General features: G+C 28.7%; 2 protein-coding genes across 4 annotated transcripts; one reads left to right on the top strand and one right to left on the bottom strand.

Annotated features, from left to right (window-relative positions):
- The first annotated feature begins 315 nt into the window (after window positions 1-315).
- Window positions 316-4,896, top strand: LOC115715304 (uncharacterized). Of its 2 annotated transcripts, none has more exons than XM_030644155.2 (9): window positions 316-496; window positions 927-1,173; window positions 1,648-1,710; window positions 1,893-2,029; window positions 2,354-2,391; window positions 2,491-2,536; window positions 3,057-3,221; window positions 3,365-3,568; window positions 4,584-4,896. In XM_030644155.2, the coding sequence occupies exons 1-8, from the start codon at window positions 385-387 to the stop codon at window positions 3,535-3,537; spliced, it is 981 nt and encodes a 326-aa protein (XP_030500015.2). In that variant the 5' UTR covers window positions 316-384; the 3' UTR covers window positions 3,538-3,568; window positions 4,584-4,896. The 2 variants fall into 2 exon arrangements, with proteins under 2 accessions (XP_030500015.2, XP_030500016.2); XM_030644156.2 differs by having other exon boundaries at window positions 4,619-4,896.
- A 5,941-nt stretch (window positions 4,897-10,837) lies between these two features.
- LOC115713923 (probable xyloglucan glycosyltransferase 5) lies at window positions 10,838-14,893 on the bottom strand. 2 transcript variants are annotated; one of them, XM_030642402.2, is made up of 5 exons: window positions 13,455-14,893; window positions 12,750-13,058; window positions 12,382-12,672; window positions 12,122-12,235; window positions 10,838-12,037 (listed from the first exon to the last, which is right to left on the bottom strand). In XM_030642402.2, exons 1-5 carry the CDS (start codon window positions 14,199-14,201, stop codon window positions 11,384-11,386), a joined length of 2,115 nt encoding a protein of 704 aa, XP_030498262.2. In that variant the 5' UTR covers window positions 14,202-14,893; the 3' UTR covers window positions 10,838-11,383. The 2 variants fall into 2 exon arrangements, with proteins under 2 accessions (XP_030498262.2, XP_060970759.1); XM_061114776.1 differs by having other exon boundaries at window positions 10,838-12,235; window positions 13,455-14,892.
- Window positions 14,894-25,326: the final 10,433 nt, after the last annotated feature.

A 25,326-nucleotide genomic window follows, 5' to 3' on the forward strand; every position in this document is an offset into this window, starting at 1 on the left:
ATCAATGAATTACGAAAATGACATCTTTCTCAAAAAAGAAAACTATAAACGACATCGATTGGATAAAACGACATAAAACTAGTAAAAACGACAGTATTAAAGAGCTCATCAATGAATTAAAGAAAACGCCATATTTATCAAAAAGAAAACTAATAAAACGACAATGAACATGAAAACGACAATAAAACTCGTCAAAACGATAATAATAAAGAGCTGATCAATGAATTAAGAAAACGACATATTTCTCAAAAAAGAAAACTAAGAAAACGACATCGATTGCATAAAACGACATAAAACTTGTAAAAACGATAATAATGAAGAACTCATCAATGAATTACGAAAATGAAACTCTCTTCTCTTTCTTCGTTTCTTGGCTGAATTTCAATGGCGGCAAAATCATCAACGCCAACCTTCCGTCATCCTCTTCCACTCCTCTCCGCTTCTCACCACTCTCCATTCTCCGGCAAACTCAACTTTCCATATCGTATTTCTCAAGGTACTCTTATCTATTAGTTTACTCTTTACAGTCTAGTAGTGTTTTCCATCATTTTCTCGCTTACCAAACAGGTCTAGTTTTTCTTTTATCCGTTCAGAAATTGAGCTTGTAGACTGAGATAATCAATTGTTTTCTTGCTATAAGTACCTTTTGTTCAAGTATTTTGGTTTTAGTGTTTGAGCTAAAATGGATATTATAGTTATTTTGTCTCATGAATTTTGGTAGAAAAATTGTTATTGATGTTAAATATTTCATTTTTCAGCTTTGAATGTTAGTGAAATACTAGATTTTTGTTAAATATATTTAGTTGAGGGAGAATATTTAACATCGCTAATAATTCAGGGGCATGATTCTATTAGTAAAATACCTATTAATTTGATAAAGAATTAATCATTTGAGTTGATTTTGGTCATTTGTTTGGGTTTTGCAGGCTTTGAGTTGTATAAACGATGTAAGATAAGTAGTAGTAGCAGTAGTAGTACTACTCGTGGTTCAGTTAGCTCCATTAATGGTGGAGTGAGTGCTTATGGGTCTCCTTGGGATGAGAAACCATATGAAATTCTTCCAAATGGGAAAAGGGTTTTCTTAGATGAGCAAGACATTGTGACTTTTCTTGATCCTCCAAAGGAGTTAATTCCTTTGGACCCTGCTTCATATAACCCAGCTGTCTATATGTGGTCAGTGTTCTCTTCTCTGCCATTAATAATTCTAATTGTTTATTTCATTGTTCTTTGGAAAGGGCTTGCTCTTAATGTTTGGATACACATTACATAATTGATTCAACATTTTGGTGATTTTTCATGTTAGTTTAGAATTGTTATTTCTTTGCTTATGTTGCATTGTTCATCTTAAGTATTCAATTGTGTTTGTTTCTCTTTAGCTTTTTGAAATTTAAAGGTGATGGTCAGCTGTAGATAAAAAACATAGATTAGAAGATTTTGATATTAACAAGAATTATGTTTCATCTTCATGTTGTACAGTTTCAGTTGTTGCTTTATCTTTAGTGTGGCCACCAGTTCAGACCTATTTCTAGTTTTTTTTTCTTTTCTCATATTAACATTGTTTCGAAGTGAAATGTGAAATGACAATGTTTATAATGAAGATGCTCTTCTTCACACATTCACTCTGTTGTTTATTATTTTGAATCTCAGGAAAAAGATTGAAGATATTCCTGAAGAAAGGCGTCATCGATTGCTGCACTTGCTAACCCCTCTGTTAGTCTTATAATATGTTAAAATCTTAAAAAGTTGTGTTACTTTGATTTCATTTTACATTTCTACAAGGGCGAATGTACTCATTTATTTCTTCATTTACTAGGAAAAGAAACTTTATATTTGCATATGATCTTGTAATTCTGTATAGTTAATTTGAAAACGATCGGGTAAATATAATGCAGTCACATTTCAAGAGCATGGCAGATAGCTGGCACGCGATATGAGGATCCCAAGTTAGCTAAGAGAAGTGAGTTCAACTTGTTCTCTGGTGAAGATGGTGGAATGTCACTTGAATGTTATCATTGTCGAACAACCGGAGGTGAGTCCAATCGTTGTTGTCAGGGAAAAATTACAGATGCTCAAGCAGACACATATTGTGGTCTGCAGATTGTGTATTTGAATATGCATACTCATAGCAACATGGTTTTTCATTTCTGAGAATATATGCATTTGCTAGCATGTAGTGGCATATGTTACGACACTTTTATGTGGTGATTTTTCTCTTCTGTGGTGTGAGTGTGTTGCATGATAAATGGGCACTTGCTATGTTTTTCGGGTTTTCTTTTGTATTCAGTCACAACAATTTATATGAAGTTACAGGAAATGGAAACTGATGCTTTTTATATTGAACTTTGTTGAATAGGACCAATGCCCATTGCTTGGATAAATTCCTTTAAGAAGGTAAATACTATGTCCATGGGGTTCATGTTTTATTTTTATTGTCTAATAATTACATTTTTGATGCCTTGCTGAAGCAACTTAATTTTCTAATGAATTCAGGCATTATTTTCTTGTAAAGATGGGAATATCTATGGAAGATTTATTGGTAAGTTTGTTTAATCTTTACCCGCCAGAAACTCGAGAAATTAACAACATGAGGCACTTAATTTAGGAAATATGCTTTAATTAATGTTTCTCTAACTCACTTGGGCTTCCCTGTGTTGTAAAATTTGCTATTGACCTATAATGTCAGTTCAACACTCCAACCATATAAAGGCCTCATATTAACTGTTAATAAATCCATATTATGCATTAAATTTTTAAGTTAATATAGATAGCTTGTGTATTTGTTGTTATTGGTATGAATAGGAGCTCTTTTAAAATGCATTTTACAAAATTTTAAGTATATTTCCTCATAGCACAAGCTATATAGAAATGTCAGTTCTATTTTCCTTACTTGTGTTTACAATCATTTTATTGTAAATGCATTTTCATTCTACAATATGGCTTCATCTAGTTCTGGTCTTTAGTTCAGTCTTTGAAGGGTTTTATGAACCAGCACTTCAGAATTGTTTTTCTTCGGTATCAAGTCTTCTCGTGTTGCTAAATTGTTTTGAACAACTCAGGTGGATCAGTTTTAGAACAACTTGCAAGTAACTGGAGTCCACTGTATTTCGCATTGAAGAATTATAAGGAAGTAATGTCCACTGAGCAACCTTGTGATTTTGCTTACGAATTCGGGGATGGGCAATTTGATATCCATGATTACCCACAAGGCTTTCCTAGACCAGGTGAGAGTCTCTAGTTACTAAAATCTCCATGAGTACTAAGTCTATTTTAAAGAAGACAAGTGTATTGTTCCTTTCAATGATAATGACTTAAGTACTAACTGTATTTAGCTACTAAACATGAATTTTGCTACATTTTGTTTCAGCTAAACATCCCTATCCTTTCAACGATCAAGTTGTTGTATACGTTCGTCACCTGGGACCAGGAGTGTCTATCGGGCAAGCATGGCAAGAAGGAAAAGCACTAGAACAAGTGCCCCGAAAGTTATGTAGTGAGATCTTGATGGTTAGAGATTATTCCACTGCGTCGAGGAAATGAACGGTGTCTTGTATTCATAATTGAGAAAGAGGTAACTAAATTTCCTGCAATTCCTGAAATATTGAATCACATAGACTTAATGGTAGAAAGACAGGTTGAATTTTGTGCTGTGCAATAGTAATCAGATTAGAAAAAAAAATATACATATAGGGAGCTTTTTACATGGGGGCATCACTTTTGCCCCTACCGTAGTAGCGTTTTCTGTTTTTGGTATCTAGGGAAATTATATTCTACTTTTTTTTATACGACAGGTATAGGCATCATGTTTGTTTTCGAGAATTTCTGAATAATTTACGACATTAAAAATAAAGTTTAAAATAATTAGTTGGACGCGTATAAAATAAAAAAAGGCGTGCATACAATTGACTATTTGAATCATATTTTTTGCACTATAAATTATTCAGAATTTTTCCAAAGTAGACAAGATACCTACTATGATTATAATGCATGCTGTTATTTAAAAAAATCGGTTTACAATTCTCTATATACCTAAAAAATGTCTCTACCGTAGGAGCGAAAGTGATACTCTCGCTTAAGAATTTTCCTATAAACTACTTTCCTGCAATTCATGTAATATTGGTCATAAAGACTCAAGGTAAAAAAGGATGTGTTACTACACAAAATAGAGCCTTTGGATTGTGTTGCAAGAGAGAGTTTGCACATTTTTCTACTCTCAATGGTTTTTTTAGCAAATCTGAACTATATGCTTGTTAATTATTTTTACAAACATTCTGTGATGTGGCTCTTCCAGATTAATTTCCTACTGAAAAATCCTATTATCATTTTGTATGGTATTTTTTTTAACCAATGACATGAAACCTCCTGGTCAAACACAACAATTTGGTTTGTTTTGGCACTACATAACAGTTTGGTACTATTTTTTAATTTCTTTTTGATGTTTCATATTGTATATTTTAATACACTCACCAAGTCCACTTTTCAATTTTCATGTAAAAGTTTTTGTTGTATTGAAACCAAAAAAAAAAGCATACCAACTACTGGACATGGATTACAAAGATTAAACCTTTTGGTATTTCCTTTTTCAGTGAAACATCTATATCGTTTCTTTGATCAAATACAGCTAGCGCGGTAAGAAGGAAACCACTTCAAGAACAAGTTGAATCCAAAATGAAGAGAATTTCACTGCTTCTGTGTGAGGTAATATCTGATTATAAATATATTTATCTGTAGACATATTGATAGATCAAAATTAGATTTGCTGAAGAAGATGTAAATAAATTTCTAGCTGTCTTGTGAAAATTTTTGTAATTGGCCCCCTGCAAAAAATACTTTTTTCATTTTGGCCCCACTCGAGTTAACTTCTTGCCTCCAATTCAAATATGAACTTGTTTGAACTAATTGGCCTTGTTGATGGATTTGGTTCCAATTTACATTAATGTTTAAATTCAAATTCTAGTGCAAAATCATTAATGAACAGCAACACATTGCTTGCTATTTATAATGATGCTGTTCAACATAGGTCACATTCAAATACAATATGTACACCAAAATATTCCACACAATGATGTAACAGTTTGTTTCAACCAATTACATTTACTTCAAATAGGTAATATTTTGGTGCATGTATTATTAATCTTCAAATATATTAGGGTATTTTATAGGGATATTTACGGTGTAAATACTTGTACAGTTCTCTTTGTTGCATTTACATCCTTATGTAAAAAAATTTGCGGCAAAATCTCTATGTAATCATTTTGTTACAATGTTAGTCCCTTTGTTGTTACCATCTCAGGGACTGATGTTGGGATTTTTGCTCCCGAAAACGAATTACATAAAGATTTTTGCCACAAAAAAATTTACATAGAGATTTAAATGCAACAAAGTGAACTGCATAGGAATTTTTGCCCTAAATTTCCTATAATTCCATAATTAAAAAATGTGGAAAACACTTAAGTGATGATTATATTAGTTTGGCTAATAACAAGCAAAACTTAGTACATAATTTTATATGGGGGAAAATTGTTTGTTTACTTAACAACTAACAAGATTATTCTTTTAAATTTGGTTCTAAATCCAAAACTTAATAATATGAGATTTGCATACTTAATGCAATAAAATGTCAAAAAGAAAAAAACAATTGATAGTGTAAGGTGGGATGTCACCATCTGTCCATACATGCATACATACATTATACATATATATATGTTATGTTTGTATATAATATGAAACATAGAAAGAGACAAGGAAATGATAAGGCTGTGTGTGTGTTTGTTTTGTTGCTTAAAACCATACGTACGTGGGTCTTTAATTTTAATCTTTGTAAATCTAAGGGTGGCTGGCTAAGGCCACTACAAGACACCCCTCTTAATGGCTGCATGTGCAACCTCTCTTCTATAAAACCCTTCATCTATTATTTGTGGGATCAACTCTCTTCTACTTCTATCTTATTCCTCTTCCTATTCCATCCCTACTAAACACATGCCAAAAACTCCTCTATTATTATTTTGACTAATGATATGTGAATACAAATTATGTACCAAAAGTTATATGTTATATTTAGTTGAGATAGGATTTACTGTTTTTTTATAATTATTATTATTATTATTGGTTTTGAAATATTAGAGAGGGAGGGAGGATTCGAATTTGAAACTTTCTCTTTGTGAGAGATATTGAGATATTACTAAGTTATGTCTATGACCAGTGGTTTAGAATAGTTTCGACTGATATCTTTATTGTTTAATATAAAAGTTGATGTAAAGAAAATATAGAGAAGTTGATGTATGGTGTAATATAAAAGTTTGAGGTAAAATAAGTGAAGTTTTGGTGATGTATTTTAAAGTGTAGAGTAGAGAAGTTGTTGGGAGTGCTCTAACTATTTTAAAAAACAGTGTTATTACTAAGAGAGTGAGAACTGTTTTGATGTATATTTTGTGTGCATATATCTTTACTCTATTATTAACGGTATTTGTATTGTTTTGATGGTGTGACGTATAAAACTTCGTGCAATTTGAACATTGTGCTACACTTGCCTTTCTTTTTTGGAGGCAAATGTTATGTCCAATTTTAGTTTGTGATATAGTATTAAAAAGACGTGTCGTGGACTAACGCAAGAAAGTAAACGTAGGTGAGCCTGTTGACAGACATGAATTAAAGGAGGCATTTGCGATTATGGCTGCCTCTTTGTTCTAGACACTAAATTTGGTCTCTCATTCATGTTAAACTTATTACAAATTATTATTATTAGGATAATTTGCAGTCAAACTCCTTAAACCTTTAAGTTTGGCACGATTAATTCTCAATATTGAATTTTAAGGTATCAATTAAAATTTACACGTGTACATTTCTGGACACAGTGGCAGTCCACATTAATATTTAACAGACCATAGTAGATGCCAAAGTGGAGACCAAAACAGAATCGAAGTTTGATTGTGTTAAAATTAAAAATTTAAGAAGTTTGATCGCAAATTATATTTATTATTATTATTATTATTATTATTATTATTATTATTATTATTATTATTTGGTGAATATCATTAATAATATTATTATTAAATATTAGCACAAATATGGGAGTGTTACATTTAAAATGACACTTTTGTGTCAGAGACCATTTTTTAATAGAAGATAATTTGGTAGGTAAACTAACAACCAAAGCTTCTGAAATAGTAAATGAAGTAGAGATATATATAGTATAGTATCATATATACTTTCTCAAATCTCAATCATATTTTATAGATTATTATTTATAACTGGATATTCACTAATATTGATTTTTATTTAATTGATCTAGAAATATGAGATGTTTTTTTTTTAATTATTATTTTTTAAGAATACTATTTTAGCTTGTGTTTTGCAAAAGTTACTTATTAGATTTTCAGTTTTATTTTGTTAAATGAAAAAATAGACTTTGTATTTTTTATAATAGTATAAATAAGATCTTGAGTTTAATTTTTCAATAATTTTTTTTAATATAATTTAATTTAAAAATAATTCTTAACATGAACCAATACAGTAAATGTAACTAATTTTGTCATAATAATATTTTTAGATTTGGTTATTATTAAGTTTTATTTTAAAAAAATTAATTCAAGATATTATTTAAGACTATTTTAAAAAATATAAAATTTAATTTACTATTTATTAAAATAAAATATTTAATAAATAATTTTTACAAAATTGGAGATACTAAATAGTATTTATTTTCTTTTTTCTTAAGATATAAAAGACAAAAAAGAAATTAAAAAAATAAAATAAAATTAATGAAAAGGACTAAGAGAAGAGTGATGACCATGTTACTTTCAAGGCACATGTCAATTTTGGTTTGTTGTGTAGTTGTGTCAATATATACTAGAGAAATTTCCAATCTAGTCATATGAGATTTTGACCCTTTTTCAATTCATATTTATCAATTATATTTTTTAAATATTTTAATTTTAATTTTGTGTCGGTTCAAGTATATTTTTGGAGAAATTTTAAATAGGGGTATATTTGTCATGTAATACAATACTGGCTCATAATTAACATTTTAGCAATTTATAACATATAAAAAAAAAAATTCTTAAAATTTTTGGTACATTATTTGATAAAATTATTGGGAAAAGTCAATACTTACATATGCCACTTGATTATTTTGTTTTTGTTTTTGTTTAATGATTGTAGTAAAAGATATGTTGTCTCACTTGAGGTGTGTATGGTCTATTATAGATCTTTTTGTTTTTATTTTTTACAATTTCAGTATATATGTTTTTACATTAAATATATAAGTATACCTCAATATTTAAAAAAAAAAAAAAAAAAAAAAAAACTTAAATTGATTTTAATAAGTCTCTCTTAACATTTTTAAGTTTATTTTGTTACATTATTTTATGTTTATTTAAATAATTACTTTATATTTTTTTTAAATATATATATTTTAAAATCATGTATATTTTTTTTATTTTTTATCTAATAAAATTTCATGTAATTCTTTATTTTAATTTTTTATCTTAAATTTAAATTATATTTTATTTTATTTTTATTTAATATGTAAATTTTATAAGAATATAAATCAAAGATATATTTAAAAAAATTAGGAAAATAGGGGGCCTTTATAAGATTTTGAAGTGTAATATAATTTTAAAATATATTTTATTTTTATTTAATATGTCCCTCCCTCAATTATTGCATACAACAAGGTCACAAGATACATGGGTCATTCTTATTAATTGAAGTCTTCACATTACTTTTCTTTTAAAAAATTTAATATAAAAAAGAAATTATATAGTTGGCAAATTAGCTTTTTATTATTACTATTGTTATTATATAATTTCTTAATTAATTTTAGTCATCAAGTACAATATCAATCAACAAACATGGTGGAATATTCTCCAATACACAAAAAAGTAAGCTCATTAAGAGCCTACTTTAACAATTTTAGCTTTTTATTTGAATAATAATATGTATTTTAAGTAATATTTTATGTTATTTTAGTCATAATTTATTTCATATTATTTTTTGAGAAGTTTTTTTTATTATTATTATTGATTATTAGTATCACTTTCTTGAACTTCTTTACATGATTTTTCTTTCAACAAGAAACTCACATTTTTTGTGTGACTAAAAATGTTCTTTTTGTTCTAAAAAAGTTTCCAAATAGACTCATTTCTTTTTTAGTAACCATTTTTTCATATAACTAAAAAAACATTAAAAAGGGACTATAGTTGAAAATAACCATTTTAAAACTTAAATATAAAAAGTAATTAATTGAAATAGAACAATTTTTATAGACCATGATTGAAAGATTTCAACTAAATTTGAATCATTGGCTCACATGTCAATACCAAGAGATTCCTTATTTTTAGAAAATATTTGTACTTCTAATTCACTTTTATTGTTTAAATAGAAAACTTAGTTTTGGACATTCTTTATTAATCTTATCTTAAAAGAGTATATGTTTATTTTAAAACTATATTCCCAATCCAATAGGACTTTTGCAATTATAACTCTAATTTTAAAATTATATTACAATATTCAAATAGTTATTTAAAATTATTTATGGTATCAAAATCAAAATTAAACAATTGTTACCCGCATAATTATTTTTTAAAACAATATATATTTACGTACAATAAACTGTTTAAACTCTTATTTCGACTCTCACTTAATGTTTCATATTTCCTTAAAATCTACAAAATCCCATAAATAACTAACACTAAACATCATTATATAAACACAATTAGATATTATAATTTTTCCTTAAATTGTGCCAAAGAATTTTCAATTATCATAACATAACAATATGAATAATCAAATCCCTACCTTCCCATAAAATTTATATCGACAAATAATGTATACATATTTAAATAAAGAAACAATAAACAAACAAAAACAAGGGAAGATGCATTGTCTAGTTGGACTTTGGTCATAGATTAAAAAAATATATATTATAATAAAATTATTTCTTTTTATATAAATATTAAAAAAATAAAAAGGGTTAGATTCATAGTCAAAAAAGTGTCCAAATTATTAAAGAAATTCAAAAAGGCAAACTTAAATCCATATGGAAATGTTTCATAATAAAAAATTACTAAAAAGCATCACTGATACTTAGCATCTTTCTGGTATCATACTATTATTAGTATAATTAAATATCAAGTCTCATATAACATAAAAAAAAAATATTATTAACTAATCATAAAACGCCACTTATAAAAAGTATTAAACACCACTGGTATCCAATACCAATACTACTCGTAATAAGAGAAGAGGTATGAGTTGGTTTGAGGCCTACCATTTAAGTGAATCCCACATGGAACATAAATAAACATGCATACCTAAAACACTATAAATATAATAAAATATATATATATATGTCAATTTTTGTAAAATCTTATGGGTCCCTTCCGATGTGGGACTAAAAATATTGAAAATCGTCTGACTATCATTGCACTTCCAATATCCCATTTCCTTAACACTCTTCTTTCACTCCCTTGCCCTGCCGACACTTTTTTGTATAATTTAATTATACTATAACAACATCAAATAACAAAACATATACATATACATATATAGGTGTGTCAAACAAACATATACAACTATTAGATTAAGATTGAATTGATCTAACAGTAAAAAACCAAAGTACATCCAATCGAATTTAGAATACATCAAAATGGAAATGGATTTCATCCGTCGCAAAAATAACAAAATTGAATTAGTACATCAAACCGAGTTTAGAGTACATCAAACAAAGTTTAGAATGGTTTTGTTCTTTGAGAATAAAGGGGCAAAATTCATTCCCTATATATGTAAATACATAGTGAAACTTTGGATATGTATAGTAAAAATTTGAACAAATGCAAGATATACAACTAGTTTTATACATGTGTAAAAATCTTAGAATTCATAACAATGTAATGTTCACCTAAATATATCTCCAAATAAACAAGCCTATTTGGTATTGAAATACAACTTTGAGCTATATATCAATAATAAACCAAAGATTACAAGTTATTACATTTAAATTAAAACAATCAACAATTACCCCTTTTTTTTTCTTTCACTTTTCTCTCACTTGAAAATTAAATGAACCACCAAAACCAAATAAACTAGAAAAATAAAGAAAGATGGTATATAGGAATATGAATGATGAAGCTAACTTAAACACTTTACTTGCTAATATCTCTAAGACAAAAATTAATTGCAAACAAGGACAAAGAAAGAAAAGAATCTATATAAGAGAAATTTAATTGAGAATAATAACTAACTTATTTTGATTTTAGGTAGTTTTGTATGTTTTTTTTTTTTGTTTTGGTTTTTTTTTTACCTGTATTTTTGACACCTTGAATAGCTTAGCTTATTCTCCTTCCTTTATTTTTTGAGCTTTAACTTAGCTTAACTTCACTACTAACTAGCTCATTTGTTCACCAATTAGATCAAGACCCACCAAGAGAAATGTCACCCCTTGGAAAAGCAAGAAATAGAAATGTACTCCTTGAGCCGAAAGAAGGCTTCTAAAGGCGGCGGTGAGTAGTAAGAAAGCCAAAGTTAGCTCCTTTTTGAAGATCTTGTTCGTCTTTTTTGTAGGAGATTTCGGGGGAGTAGCCTCTTGGTGCCCTTTTAATTTGTTTAGTTCGGAGAGACCACTATCAGAAGTTCCTCTGAGGAGTTGAGTGTGATGATTCATCGCTTTTGATTCTCGCTCCTCCACGGCTAAAAGGTCGGATTCTGATGACCTACCGGCTTTTTTGGTGACGACCCATTCGTACGAGCTACCTAGTTTGAACAATCCGGATATCATGGCATTGAATTTGGTCACGGACATTGTGTTTTCGAAGAGAAGGTATGGGACGATAAAGGGAAATGATCCCGGGGATGGGAGAATGTTTAGGAATGACATGAAAACCGGGACATAACAAATTACCCATAAAGGTAGCTCGGCTTCGGGGACAAACATGGTTAAGGGGAGAATTATGCAAAACAATGTGAATGAATAGAATGGGAGAATCAACTTTCTTAATAGAAAGAATAGAAGTATTAAGTTGGCCTTCTTGAAAAATGTTATCTGAAATATAAAATCAACAATGAGCAAATGAATAGAATTCAAAAGTAAGGTAAAAAAATGGATGTTTGTGTTTGTTTGAACTACCTTTGAGGTAATGATAGCCGGGAGACATAATCGAAAAAGATGCATCGGGCCAGAATGCCATCGGTGTTGCTGCTTTTTGTAAGCTTCATAGGATTCAGGAAGTTCACAAAGAACCTAGAAATAAAAAAACCGAGTTTTGTTATTGTAATCGAACTATCTGAAACTAGAATCCTCGCCTAACCCTACAATATTTCGAGACCAGGAAACTATAACAACTCGAACCCTAAAACAACTTACAAAGAAAAGAAAAAAGGAGCTACCTTTACATCATTGACAAATATGAATTTCCAACCGTTGAGATGAGCGCGAACAGCTATATCCATATCTTCAACGGTTGTTCGTTCAAGCCAACCTCCCGATTCCTCGAGTGCTTTGATTCTCCAAACACCGGCGGTACCATTAAAACCGAAGAAATTAAGAAACACCCCATTAACCTGTTGTTCAACCTCGAAATGGAAACACAAGTTGATGTTTTGAAGGCGAGTTAACAAGTTCTCATCTTTGTTCACAAAAGTCCATCTAGCTTGAACTAACCCCAATTCAGGATTATCCTATTATCAAAATTATCATCATAAGTAACAGTTAAAGTTAAGGAAACATAAAAGAACAGCTAAACTTATAACTGTACCTTAAAATGTGGAACTGTCAGCTTGAGAAAATCCGGGTTGGGTTGAAAATCAGCATCAAAGATAGCAACATATTCATAATCTTTAACATAATCACAATTCATTGCAGACTTAAGATTCCCAGCTTTGTAACCAGTTCTAACCAAACGATGCCTATAAATTATATTAACACCCTTTTGGCTCCACTTAGTAACTTCAGCCTTAATTAACCATTGTATACTTTCATCATCAGAATCATCTAAAACTTGAATCAAAAGTCTTTCTTTTGGCCAATCAAGTTGACAAACAGCTGAAATTGATTGTTCATATACCTGAAAAAACAAGTTCATAAAGAAACAATCTTTAATAATCTAAAACTCTTTTTAACCAATATAAAAATTAAGGAAAAAATTGGTCAAAATTTACAGGTGATTCTAAATAATTAAAACGAAGCAAATTGGGAGTCTAGCAAAATATCCACTGAAAATTTACAGGTAATCTTAAATAACTAAGAGAAATAATTAGATTGAAAATACCGAAACAAATAAAGGGTCTACTGAAATACTCCACTAAAAATTTATAAGTAATCCTAAATAACTAGAAGCACTAGACTAGTCTATAATAGTAGGCCACTAAAAATTTACAATCATGAATAAAAATTGAACTAAATAACTTTTTTAAAGATAAAGAAATACTAACATGAGAGAGATAAAGAAAGAAAAGTATACCTCTTTCTCATTACACATGGGAATTTGAACAAGAACCATGGGATAATCAAATCCAACACCTTCCAAATCATTAGACTTAAATGGTTCTTTCTCAACAGTTGGTTTAACTTTCTTGTACTTAATCCAAAAACAACCAAGACAAAGAATCATACGGTCAAGTGATTGAATTAAGAAAAGAGCAACACAGAAATTTGATAGAGAAACAATCAAAGGAGCAATGTAGTCTGCTCTAAATTCCAACCAAAACACATAAACACTATGAAACAACCCTTTGATCTCAGAAGCATTAGGAAGAATATGCAAACTGTTGTTGTTGTTGCTGCTGTTCTGAAAATAATGCCAACCATTCAAGTGGGCAAAAACTTCAAAAGCTAAGAAACTCAAAGCCATTAACAAAAATGTTAATATGAGTCTAAACAAAAGCTTTGATTTCCCAGATTTCTCACTCTCTTCCATAGCAACTCCTTCACCAAAAATGAGTCTTTTTTTCACTGAACCAAGTAATGCCCACATAAGATTTCCCACCCAAGAAACACAATTAACAGCTCTATGAGCTTTAAGAAGCAAAACCCATGTGTATTGTTTAGCATTTTTGCCTCTATCTTTATCAACTGGCCTAAATGCTTCATCTGGGCCATCTATTTCAAGCACTGAGTAATTGGGGTTTTCCATGGTTACAACCACTGGTGTTCCCTTCCTTGAATTATCTTTAGCCCACCATTTTGAGAATCCCAAACCAGGAGCCATAAGAGAGAGAGAGAGAGAGAGAGAGAGAGAGAGAGAGAGAGAGAGGGGAAGGATTATAAAGGTTGTTACTTTAAGAACAGAAATTTCAAAACTTTGATATGAGCTAATAATGTAGAGAACCCAGATCCCAACATTGAAAAACTCAAATGCCCATTTTCATAAATGAGAGAAAGATTAAAACTTGAGCTTTGAAAAAGAAGAACAGAAAAAAACTCACAAACCCATTCGAGAGAAAATCAGATCCCAACATTGAAAAACACAAATGCCCATTTTCATAAATGAGATAAAGATTGAAACTTGAGCTTTGAAAAGAAGAAAAACAGAACAAAACTCACAAACCCATTTAAGAGAAAATCAGATCCAAAACACTAGAGCTAAGAAAGTAAAGAAAAAACCTCACTTTTCAGACTGAGTATTAAGAAAACAAAATGCAACAAACAATATATAACTAAAAAGAGAAAAAAAGAGTGTAAATGAGTTGTTGTTGTTGTTATGGCTATTCCTCTCCCTTTTTTTCTGTATTTTTAATTTTTGGGCATTGGAGTGAGTTTCTTCCACTTCTTTTTTAGTTGCTACTTGCTACCACCGGAAGGCTCCACAAGGCTCCCCCACTTGAGGAATGGTTAAGCATCAAAATCTATAAGAGAGAGAGAGAGAGAGAAAAAAAACATTAATACATATACAATGGGTGTCATTAGTCAACTAACATAAGAAAACATACAGAAATAACCCAAAATTTACTTTTTAACACATACTAATTCTACATTTGGGTTAAACAAATAATTATTATAATTATTGGTGTATTTAGAAGTAATTGTGTTATTATTAGGGTATTAATTACACTATATTTTAAAATATAAGGTATATTTATATATGAGATGTAATTACACAAGAAAATAATATTTTTTAATAATTAATATGTAAAATAGAAAATTTTAGTAATTACATAGTGTAATTACACTAAGGGTATATTTGGAAAGTCACAATATAATTGAATTTGTGTGTAATTAGAGGTAATTACACAATTTGGTATATTTGTCTGACCATGTAATTACACTGTAACCGTGTAATTGGAAGTAATTGAGGGGCTCTAATTACACTCTCTAATTATCACGGCCCCCATGAGAATTGAATGTAATTATACTGTGTAATTACTAAAAACTTTATATATTAAATATTAACTACTAAAAAATATTATTTTCTCATGTAATTACTAACTAGTTTGCCAAATAAGATATTAGGAATCCATATGTAATTATCATCTCATATCTAAACACACCTTGTATTTTAAAATATAGTGTAATTACTAAACTATGTAATTATCACCCTAGTAATTACCCTACCTAATAATTATACAGTTACTTCCAAACACATCCTAAATTCTCATGGAGGGCCATGAGAATTGGAAAGTGTAATTGAAACCTCTTAATTATTTCCAATTAGACAGTTACAGTGTAATTTTACAGTCAGACAAACATGTCAAATCGAGTAATTTGCGTTTGGAAAGCTACATTGTAATATGTGTATTTGGAGCTAATTACACGATTTGATATGTTTGTTTGATCATGTAATTACACTGTAACTGCATAGGATGTAACGGATTCTAATTACACTCTTTAATCTTTATGGCCCCCATGAGAATTGAGTGTAATTACTATAAACTTTCTATTTTAAATATTAACTACTAAAAAATATTATTTTCCTGTGTAATTACTATTTGTTTTGCAAAACAAGATAGAATTTACGTCTTGTAATTTAAAATATAGTGTAATTACTAGACTATGTAATTAATATTAATACCTTAGTAATTACACTGTTACTTCTAAACACATAAAAATTAATAAAGTTTTGAGTGTTTCTAAGGTTCACTCCCTTCATGTTTTTGATATTTTTATAGTAAATTTTTATATATATATATAATAGTGTATAGTATAATTATGTAAAATATTTTGTAAAATTTAGAAATTCAAAATAATTTATAATATAGAATGTTTAAATTGTCTATTTTACACATATAAATAAAATAAGAGACGTGTGTACAATAAATTGTTTGAACCTTATTTATGACGTATTAAATTATTCTAAATTTTTTAAAAAATTTATTAAAAAATAAAATTAAATCTATTTAAATGTAGAAAACATGTTAAGGTGCATCCGTTTATATTTTTTTATAAGGTGCACTATAAAATTTACATAAAGTTTCTTTCTTTCATCAACCCATAAAATAATAAAATAAGTTATTAATAAAGTTATCAACTTTAAGCTCTTTTTTATACAAATTAATTAAGAAAAAGAAAAAAAAAAAACAGAGCCAAAGATCATATGTTTTGGACTTGGGAATTTAAATAAGATTAACAATAATATTATTAATAGTAAAATTAGAAGATAGAGAGGAATTGGTTACACTGAAAACACAGATCCCCAAGTCTTATCTTAGTTATAATAAGTTCTTTGTCCATGTGTGAACTAAATATATTATTTGTTTTTTTAACAACAAAAAAATAATAAATTTATTTACGAGGAGAGTGGTAGTATTAATTTTCTATTACAATATTTTAGTTAATCTCGGTATCTAAAAATACATAATAGAATATTTTTTTCAAAAAAAAAAAATTCATAGTACACTGACGAAAATAAATTTGAAATTTATTGAACACGGGTGGTGGACTGTAATATCAGAAACTCTGTTTTCGGTACTGTAAGTTATTCATAATTTTTTAAAAATTTATAGAGATGATATTGTAACTATAACGAATATTACTATAAAAAATGATATGTGATTTTGAGCATGAAGATTAACTAAAAGGTTGTATTTAACACTGTAAAATTTGTCAAATTAACAATGTGAAATACTATCGTAAAATAACATCACTTAATTTACTCTATGCGACTATGGTGACCAGACAGTGTATATCTATGGTCATTTTAAGACCATAATAGTTATGGTTGCACAGTGTAATTCATAGTCGTTTCTGTGACTATACAAGATTATTTCGCTAATAAAAAAATTCATAAAGACTAATTTTACAAAGAGGAATGCTACTATTAACCTCCTATTACAACCTCTGTGCCCAAAAATACATATCGAAATATTTTTTTCATGATGGTGTTTGTTATGCTTACAACATCATCCCTATAATTTTTTAAAAAATTCCAAATAGTTTACAGTACTGAAAATACATTTGAAATTTTTTAAACGCGCGTGGTAAACTAAAATACCAGGAACTTTATTTTTAGCATTGTAGACTATTCAAAATTTTTCAAAAATTTATAAGAATGATAATGAAACTATAACAAATACTACTATAAAAATTTTTGAAAATAAATATTCTGACATTTGATTTCAGATGTAAAAATTAACTAAAAAAACATAATAAAAGTTATAATTAGCAAAAACACTATTTAGCACTCTTCTTTATTTATTTATAATTTCTTTTTTATATATAATTTTATTTTTTTCCTACCATTCTAAAATGTCGGTGGTCTTCTTTGAAAAGAAAGGTTAGTACTAAACAAGTGTAAAAAAATCTCTATTATTATACTTTACTTGCCTTTTTTTCCAACTATTGGAATATGCTTATCTTATTCTCAAGTTTCTATAATTATTAGATTATTTATTTATTGTTACTTTTTTAAATTATTATTTACACAATTATTGGGCAAAACAAATCTAATTACTTATTATGCACTATCATAAAAAAAGTAAATTAAGTAAAAAAAATATTTTAATTGACTCAATTAATACCCCAATTGTACTATTTTTGTGTGTCATTATAAACTTTGTCACTAAATATTTTTGGTAAAGAAATTGATATACTTTTATTATGAAGACCAAACTATCATTTATTATATTACTAAATATATAAATGCTAGTTTACTCTATTACGTCAAAACAAACAAATAAATAAATAAATAATATATAATATAATAAATCCAAATAAATGCAACTGTATTAAGTGATTATTTTTTACTCAATTTTTTAATATGTATATCTTATAAAATTTTATTATATGTTGTTCCTATCCCATTAGAAATTAAAATAAATAAATAAATAAAGGAAAAGTGAAATAGCAATGTGTTTCTTGTGTGAGAAAATGCCAAGAGAAGAAATAGTCATTGCTCTTTCCTTTTCAAACTAGTGGGTGTGTATACTATATATATGAGCAATTAGAACATTCTATATATATAGTTTACTAATTTTGAAAATTATATAATATTATTATTTTGTTAATAAAATAAGGGTTTTTTTTTTTATTTTTGCACTTTAAAGTGTTATAAATAGTATTAATTATGTGGATGTCCAAATCTTTTATTTATTACCATTAATGTAATCAACATTCCATTTTTCTTAGTTTCCCTTTCTCTTAGTTTCTTAATATTTGACTCTTGTATGTGTATAAATAGGAGATCACCTATTGGAATAAAACACTCAGAAAATTCTCATCTCTTCTCTATTTTCTTTCTCTAAATTATAATATTACATAATACTAATATTTTATAACACGTTATCAGCACGAGCCTCTAACCAAGTAATGGACATTTGTCATTCTATACATGATTCTACAAATAATGGTGATGATATGTATTTGGTGGATAGCGCAACCACTCATACAATACTCAGAAGTGATAAATATTTTTCAAATTTATCAAGAATGAAGGCAAATGTTAATACAATATCAGGCACTGCAAATTTAATTGAAGGCTCTGGAAGAGCCATTATATTGATGCCTAGAGGAACAAAAATTATTATAGATGATGCCTTATTATCCACCAAATCAAAAAGGAATCTGTTGAGTTTCAAAGATATACGTCGTAATGGATATCATATTGAGACAATAGATGAAAATAATTTTGAATATCTTTGCATTACATCTATTGTTTCAAGAAAAAAATGCATAATAGAAAAATTACCTGGTTTGTCTTCAGGTTTGTACGTTACACGTATAAGTACAATAGAAACTCATGTTATTGTGAACGAGAAGTTCGCAAACCAGAAAAATTTATTTGTTATTTGGCATGACCGGTTAGGCCATCCCGGTTCAATTATGATGCGTAGAATAATAGAGAACTCACATGGTCATCCATTGAAGAACCAAAAGATTCTTTTATCCAGTGAGTTCTCATGTGCTGCTTGTTCTCAAGGAAAGTTAATCATTAAGCCCTCACCGGTAAAGGTTGGAATTGAATCCCCTGGATTTCTTGAACGAATTCAGGGCGACATATGTGGGCCTATTTGCCCACCATGTGGACCATTCAGATATTTTATGGTATTGATAGATGCATCAACTAGATGGTCACATGTTTGCTTATTATCTACTCGTAATGTAGCATTTGCAAGATTGCTTGCTCAAATAATCCGATTACGAGCACACGTCCCAGACTATGCAATCAAGCCAATCCGCCTTGATAATGCTGGTGAATTTACATCACGAGCTTTTAATGATTATTGTATGTCGATAGGGATAAATGTTAAAGATCTTGTTGCTCATGTACATACACAAAATGGTCTAGCAGAATCATTTATTAAGCGCCTCCAATTAATCGCAAGACCATTACTTATGAGAACAAAACTCTCAATTATAGCTTGGGGACATGCTATTTTACATCTTCTGCGGCACTTGTACGCGTTAGGCCAACATCATATCACAAATTCTCCCCAGTACAATTGGCTTTTGGTCAGGAGCCAAATATTTCCCATCTAAGAATCTTTGGTTGTACAGTATATGTTCCGATTGCTCCACCATAACGAACAAAGATGGGTCCTCAAAGGAGGCTGGGAATATATGTTGGGTATGAATCTCCATCTATCATTAAATATCTCGAACCCACAACTGGAGATGTATTTACAGCACGTTTTGCTGATTGTCATTTTGATGAGACAAGTTTCCCAGCTTTAGGGGGAGGGGAAAAGAAACAACTGGAAAAAGAAATTATATGGAATGCACAATCATTATCTCAATTTGATCCTCGTACAAATCAATGTGAACTTGAAGTTCAAAGAATAATTTATTTGCAAAATATTGCAAATCAATTACCAAATGCATTCACTGACCCAAAGAAAATTACAAAATCACATATTCCAGCTGAAAATGCTCCAATTCGAATTGAAGTCCCAGAAGGACAATTAATTAATGATTCTAAAGCACGTTTGAAACGTGGTAGACCAGTCGGTTCCAAAGATAAAAATCCTCGAAAAAGAAAGGGAGCAAATAATCAAGATGGCCCTAATGAAGAATTTGAAAATTTTGAGGAAGATGTTGACATAAACAAATCTCTTGAAGAGATTCGAATTACTGAAAATATTAGCAATAATGAGATCTCAATAAATTATGTCAATACAAGAAAAGAATGGAACCGACTCGAAGTAATTGTCGACAATATTTTTGCTTATAATGTAGCGCTAGAAATTATGAATGAAAACGAGGATCTTGAACCTAAATCTATCAAAGAATGTCAAAATAGAAAAGATTGGCCAAAATGGAAAGAAGCAATTCAAGCATAATTGAATTCACTTGCTAAACGCAAAGTATTTGGACCTATAGTCCAAACACCTGAAGGTGTGAAACCCGTTGGATACAAATGGGTATGTTTACGTAAAAGAAATGAGAAAAATGAAGTTGTGAGATACAAAGCAAGACTTGTAGCTCAAGGTTTTTCTCAAAGGCCGGGTATTGATTATGAGGAGACATATTCTCACGTGGTGGATGCAATAACATTAAGATATTTGGTTAGCTTGGGCGTGAGTGAAAAACTCGATATGCGATTAATGGATGTAGTCACGGCTTATTTATATGGATCACTAAGATAGTGATATTTACATGAAGATCCCTGAAGGATTTAAGATGCCTGATGCATATAATTCAAGCAATCGAGAAATGTGCTCAATTAAATTACAAAGATCATTGTATGGATTAAAACAATCAGGACGCATGTGGTACAATCGACTTAGTGAATATTTATTAAAAGAAGGATATAAAAATGATCCTATTTGCCCATGTGTTTTTATAAAAAGTTCAAGTCCTGAGTTTGTTATCATTGCTGTATATGTTGATGATTTGAATATTATTGGAACTCCTGAAAAACTTTCAGAAGCTGTGGAATATCTAAAGAAAGAGTTCGAAATGAAAGATTTAGGAAAAACAAAATTTTGTCTTGGTCTACAAATTGAGCATTTAAAATGTGGAATTTTCATTCATCAGTCAACTTATACTGAAAAGATTTTGAGACGATTTTATATGGATAAATCACACCCATTGAGTAGCCCAATGGTAGTTAGGTCACTTGATGTAGAAAAAGATCCTTTTCGACCTAGAGAAGAACATGAAGAGCTCCTTGGTCCAGAAGTACCATATCTTAGTGCAATAGGAGCATTGATGTATCTTGCTAATTGTACAAGACCTGACATAGCTTTCTCTGTCAATTTATTAGCAAGATTTAGTTCTGCTCCAACATATAGACATTGGAAAGGGATTAAGCACATACTCCGTTATCTCCAGGGTACTATTGATAAAGGATTATTCTATTCTAATAATTGTGGGTCACAACTTATTGGCTACGCAGATGCAGGATATTTATCTGATCCACATAAAGCCAGATCTCAAACTGGCTATTTGTTCACTTGCGGTGACACTGCTATATCCTGGCGATCAACAAAGCAAACTCTGGTGGCTACTTCCTCAAATCATGCTGAGATACTTGCAATTCACGAGGCAAGTCGAGAATGTGTTTGGTTAAGATCAATGACACAACATATTCGAGGAACATGTGGATTAACATCTAATAAAGAAGTACCAACAATTCTCTATGAAGATAATGCTGCTTGCATCGCTCAACTTAAAGGAGGGTACATTAAAGGAGACAGAACTAAACATATTTCACCAAAATTCTTCTTTACACACAATCTTCAAGAAAATGGTGATATCGATGTTCAACAAATTCGATCAAGCGATAATCTTGCAGACTTATTCACGAAGTCATTACCAACATCAACTTTTGAGAAGATGGTTCACAAGATTGGAATGCGTCGATTAAAGGATCTCCACGAATGCCAAAATGAGGGGGAGTAATTTCATACTGCACTCTTTTTTCCTTGACCGAGTTTTGTCCCACTGGGTTTTCTCGGCGAGGTTTTTAATGAGGCAGTTATTATGGACATATAAGGGGGAGTGTTATAAATAGTATTAATTATGTGGATGTCCAAATCTTTTATTTATTACCATTAATGTAATCAACATTCCCTTTTTCTTAGTTTCCCTTTCTCTTAGTTTCTTAATATTTGACTCTTGTATGTGTATAAATAGGAGATCACCTATTGGAATAAAACACTCAGAAAATTCTCGTCTCTTCTCTATTTTCTTTCTCTAAATTATAATATTACATAATACTAATATTTTATAACATAAAGCAGTTTTTTATGTATTTTTACGAAAATCCATATAGTAACCCACATAGCAACTCAAATCGTAACTAAAATTCACATAGCAACTCACATAGAAATTATTGGAGCAACTTAAACCGTAAATTTTTTTTAAAAAATAAAAAATAATATATAAAGTAATTCTCATAAAATAACCACATATTAACCTAGTAATGATCAGGTCGTGCCTAAAGAAACGATGTAAAATTTTGGGACCCTTAATATACATTGTAATTAGATAATTTAAACACTTATAATAATAATTAACTTTGGTGTGATAAGAGGCCGGTTCAATATTCGATTCTCTTCTTTGTACACTTTTGTATTGAATAAATTTATAATTATACATGGTAAAAAAAGACTTTACTGGGACTCCAACACGAGAACTTAAGAGAATAGAAGGCCTTACGCAAACATAGGGGTGGTAATTTATGTTGTCATGTCATATTTATATTTGTGTTATGTAGGTTGATATGTTTAATTGGTCAACCATAACCTAACCCATATATATTTTGTATCAAGAAATCTTAACCTTAACCCAACTTATCGTGTTATCGTGTCGACCTATTATGTTCAGTTGTCGACTATACTTATATAATAATATATTTTCATCAACATGATTAGTATTGCATATTTAATTTTTATAAAAATAAATTATCACAAATATGAATAAAATTCGTAATATCAAATATAAATGATCTATCTTATATATTCTTGTAAGTAAATTTCTTCATTATATATATATATATTTATGAAAATAAATAATAATTTAACTATAAATTAATAATTTTAATAATATATTGGATATAAACGGGTCAATTCATGTTGATTTCGTATCACATACCTTAACTCTAACACAACCCAAATAAAAATCGTACCACTACATTACTATCACTTTTTAATTTATAATAAGATATATAAATATTTACTATTTATAAATTAAATAATTTTTTATTTTTGGGCCCTGTAGTCTAGACACGAGCCTACTTTGCCTACTCTTAGAACCGACCTTGGTCGTGGTTAAAGGTGGTAAACTATGTTTGTTGTATTATTGTATTTATGTCTTATTTTGTTTGACTTATTATTTGTTTCTGTGCTAGTCATTTAACACACTTTTTCGACACTCATCTAATTTTTCAAACCCTAACCGATAAAAACTCGTATCATATTTGAGTTGTGAACTGTGTTGAAATACATTTTGTGACCCTAATCATGTAACCTCTTTCTTCGTATTGAGGGATTATGGAATTCAAACCGAACCGAAAGCCAAAAAAATATGTATATCTATAAGAGAAAATTGTAAATTTTATGAGTTTTTATACTTTCTACACAAAAAATATAAATTTTTTTTTTCAAAAAAGTTATTTTATGAGAAAAATTGAAAAAAAAATTAAAAAATATGGAAAAACCATGTAATCAATTACCTTATACTATTTTTCTTATATCTTTTTTTAAAATTCACAATTTTTTTTTTTAAAAAAATATATTTTGTAAATTTATAATTTAGAAACCATAAATATATATATAGTTTGTATTTTTTAGTGATTGTGATATTATTGTGCTTCTCCTCTCTCTAAAGAGGTTTTACACTCTTTTCTTCCATAATATTTGTATTGGATTGTGTTAGATTGATGATTGTATATTAAATTAGAAATCATTAATCTATTATATTTTATTTTATGTTATTTTTTTAATTAGCTATAAAATATAATGAAATATTAAAAAAAATTGTATGTATATAAGTTTGTACTTAAATAAACATGGGAGAAAATAAAATGTTAATTTGTCAAAGTTTAAGTATAAAATTTAATTTTATTATGATATTTTAGCATTTTTGTAGGACTTGTAAATTTATGTATTAACAAATAACAAGTTAAAATATATGTATTTTTATTATTTTGGTCAAACATATTACATCACTTAAGGGAGTATTAATTAATTTCAATATATTTGATTAGTTAATATGGTTATAACTTGCAAACAATGATAAAATTAATTTATTTGCAAAATAATGACAAGAGAGAATTAATAATTAATAAAGAAATGTATCCAAACAAACTTGAAAATGATTGTTAGAGTTATGCATGTGCTTATTAAATTTGTTCAAAGAAAATATATATAATAAGATCTCAGAAAAATTATTTTGATAAAATTATTTATTAAAATCATTGGATGTGACACTTACCCAAAAATAAAAATAAATTAACAAGACTTTTGTTCTATATTTTTTTTTTAACTCTTACGGAACTTGTTAGGTAGTGTATCACTTTTACTTTTATTTATTGGTGTTTTTTACTTTCATATTTTAAAAAATAATATCCCAATTTTTTTTATATATGGCATTGTATATTATAATTCTAATAAAAAAAAATTGGTTTTCAAAAAAATTTAAATAGTACTTTACCGTATCAAAAATAAAGTTCAAAATAATTATTGCACATATGCTAAATGTTTGAATTATATCTTCAGTACATATGATATTTATGAGTTAAAAAATTAGGAAAAAACCAGAACCATTTTAGTTAAACAACTTTAATAGAAAAGTAATGAGACTTCGTGAAGCTTTAAGTTTGATTAAAACAAAATTGTGACAATTGGTAACAATTGAAACTGGTTGTTTTGCAGTAGTCCAAGCTTTACGAAGCTCAATAAGTATGTTTTTTTTTTGGTTTTGTGGTTCGGGATTGTAAAATTTACTTGAAGTATATT

This window comes from Cannabis sativa, chromosome 4 (assembly GCF_029168945.1).
Source record: "Cannabis sativa cultivar Pink pepper isolate KNU-18-1 chromosome 4, ASM2916894v1, whole genome shotgun sequence".
In the NCBI taxonomy this organism is placed as follows: Eukaryota; Viridiplantae; Streptophyta; class Magnoliopsida; order Rosales; family Cannabaceae; genus Cannabis; species Cannabis sativa.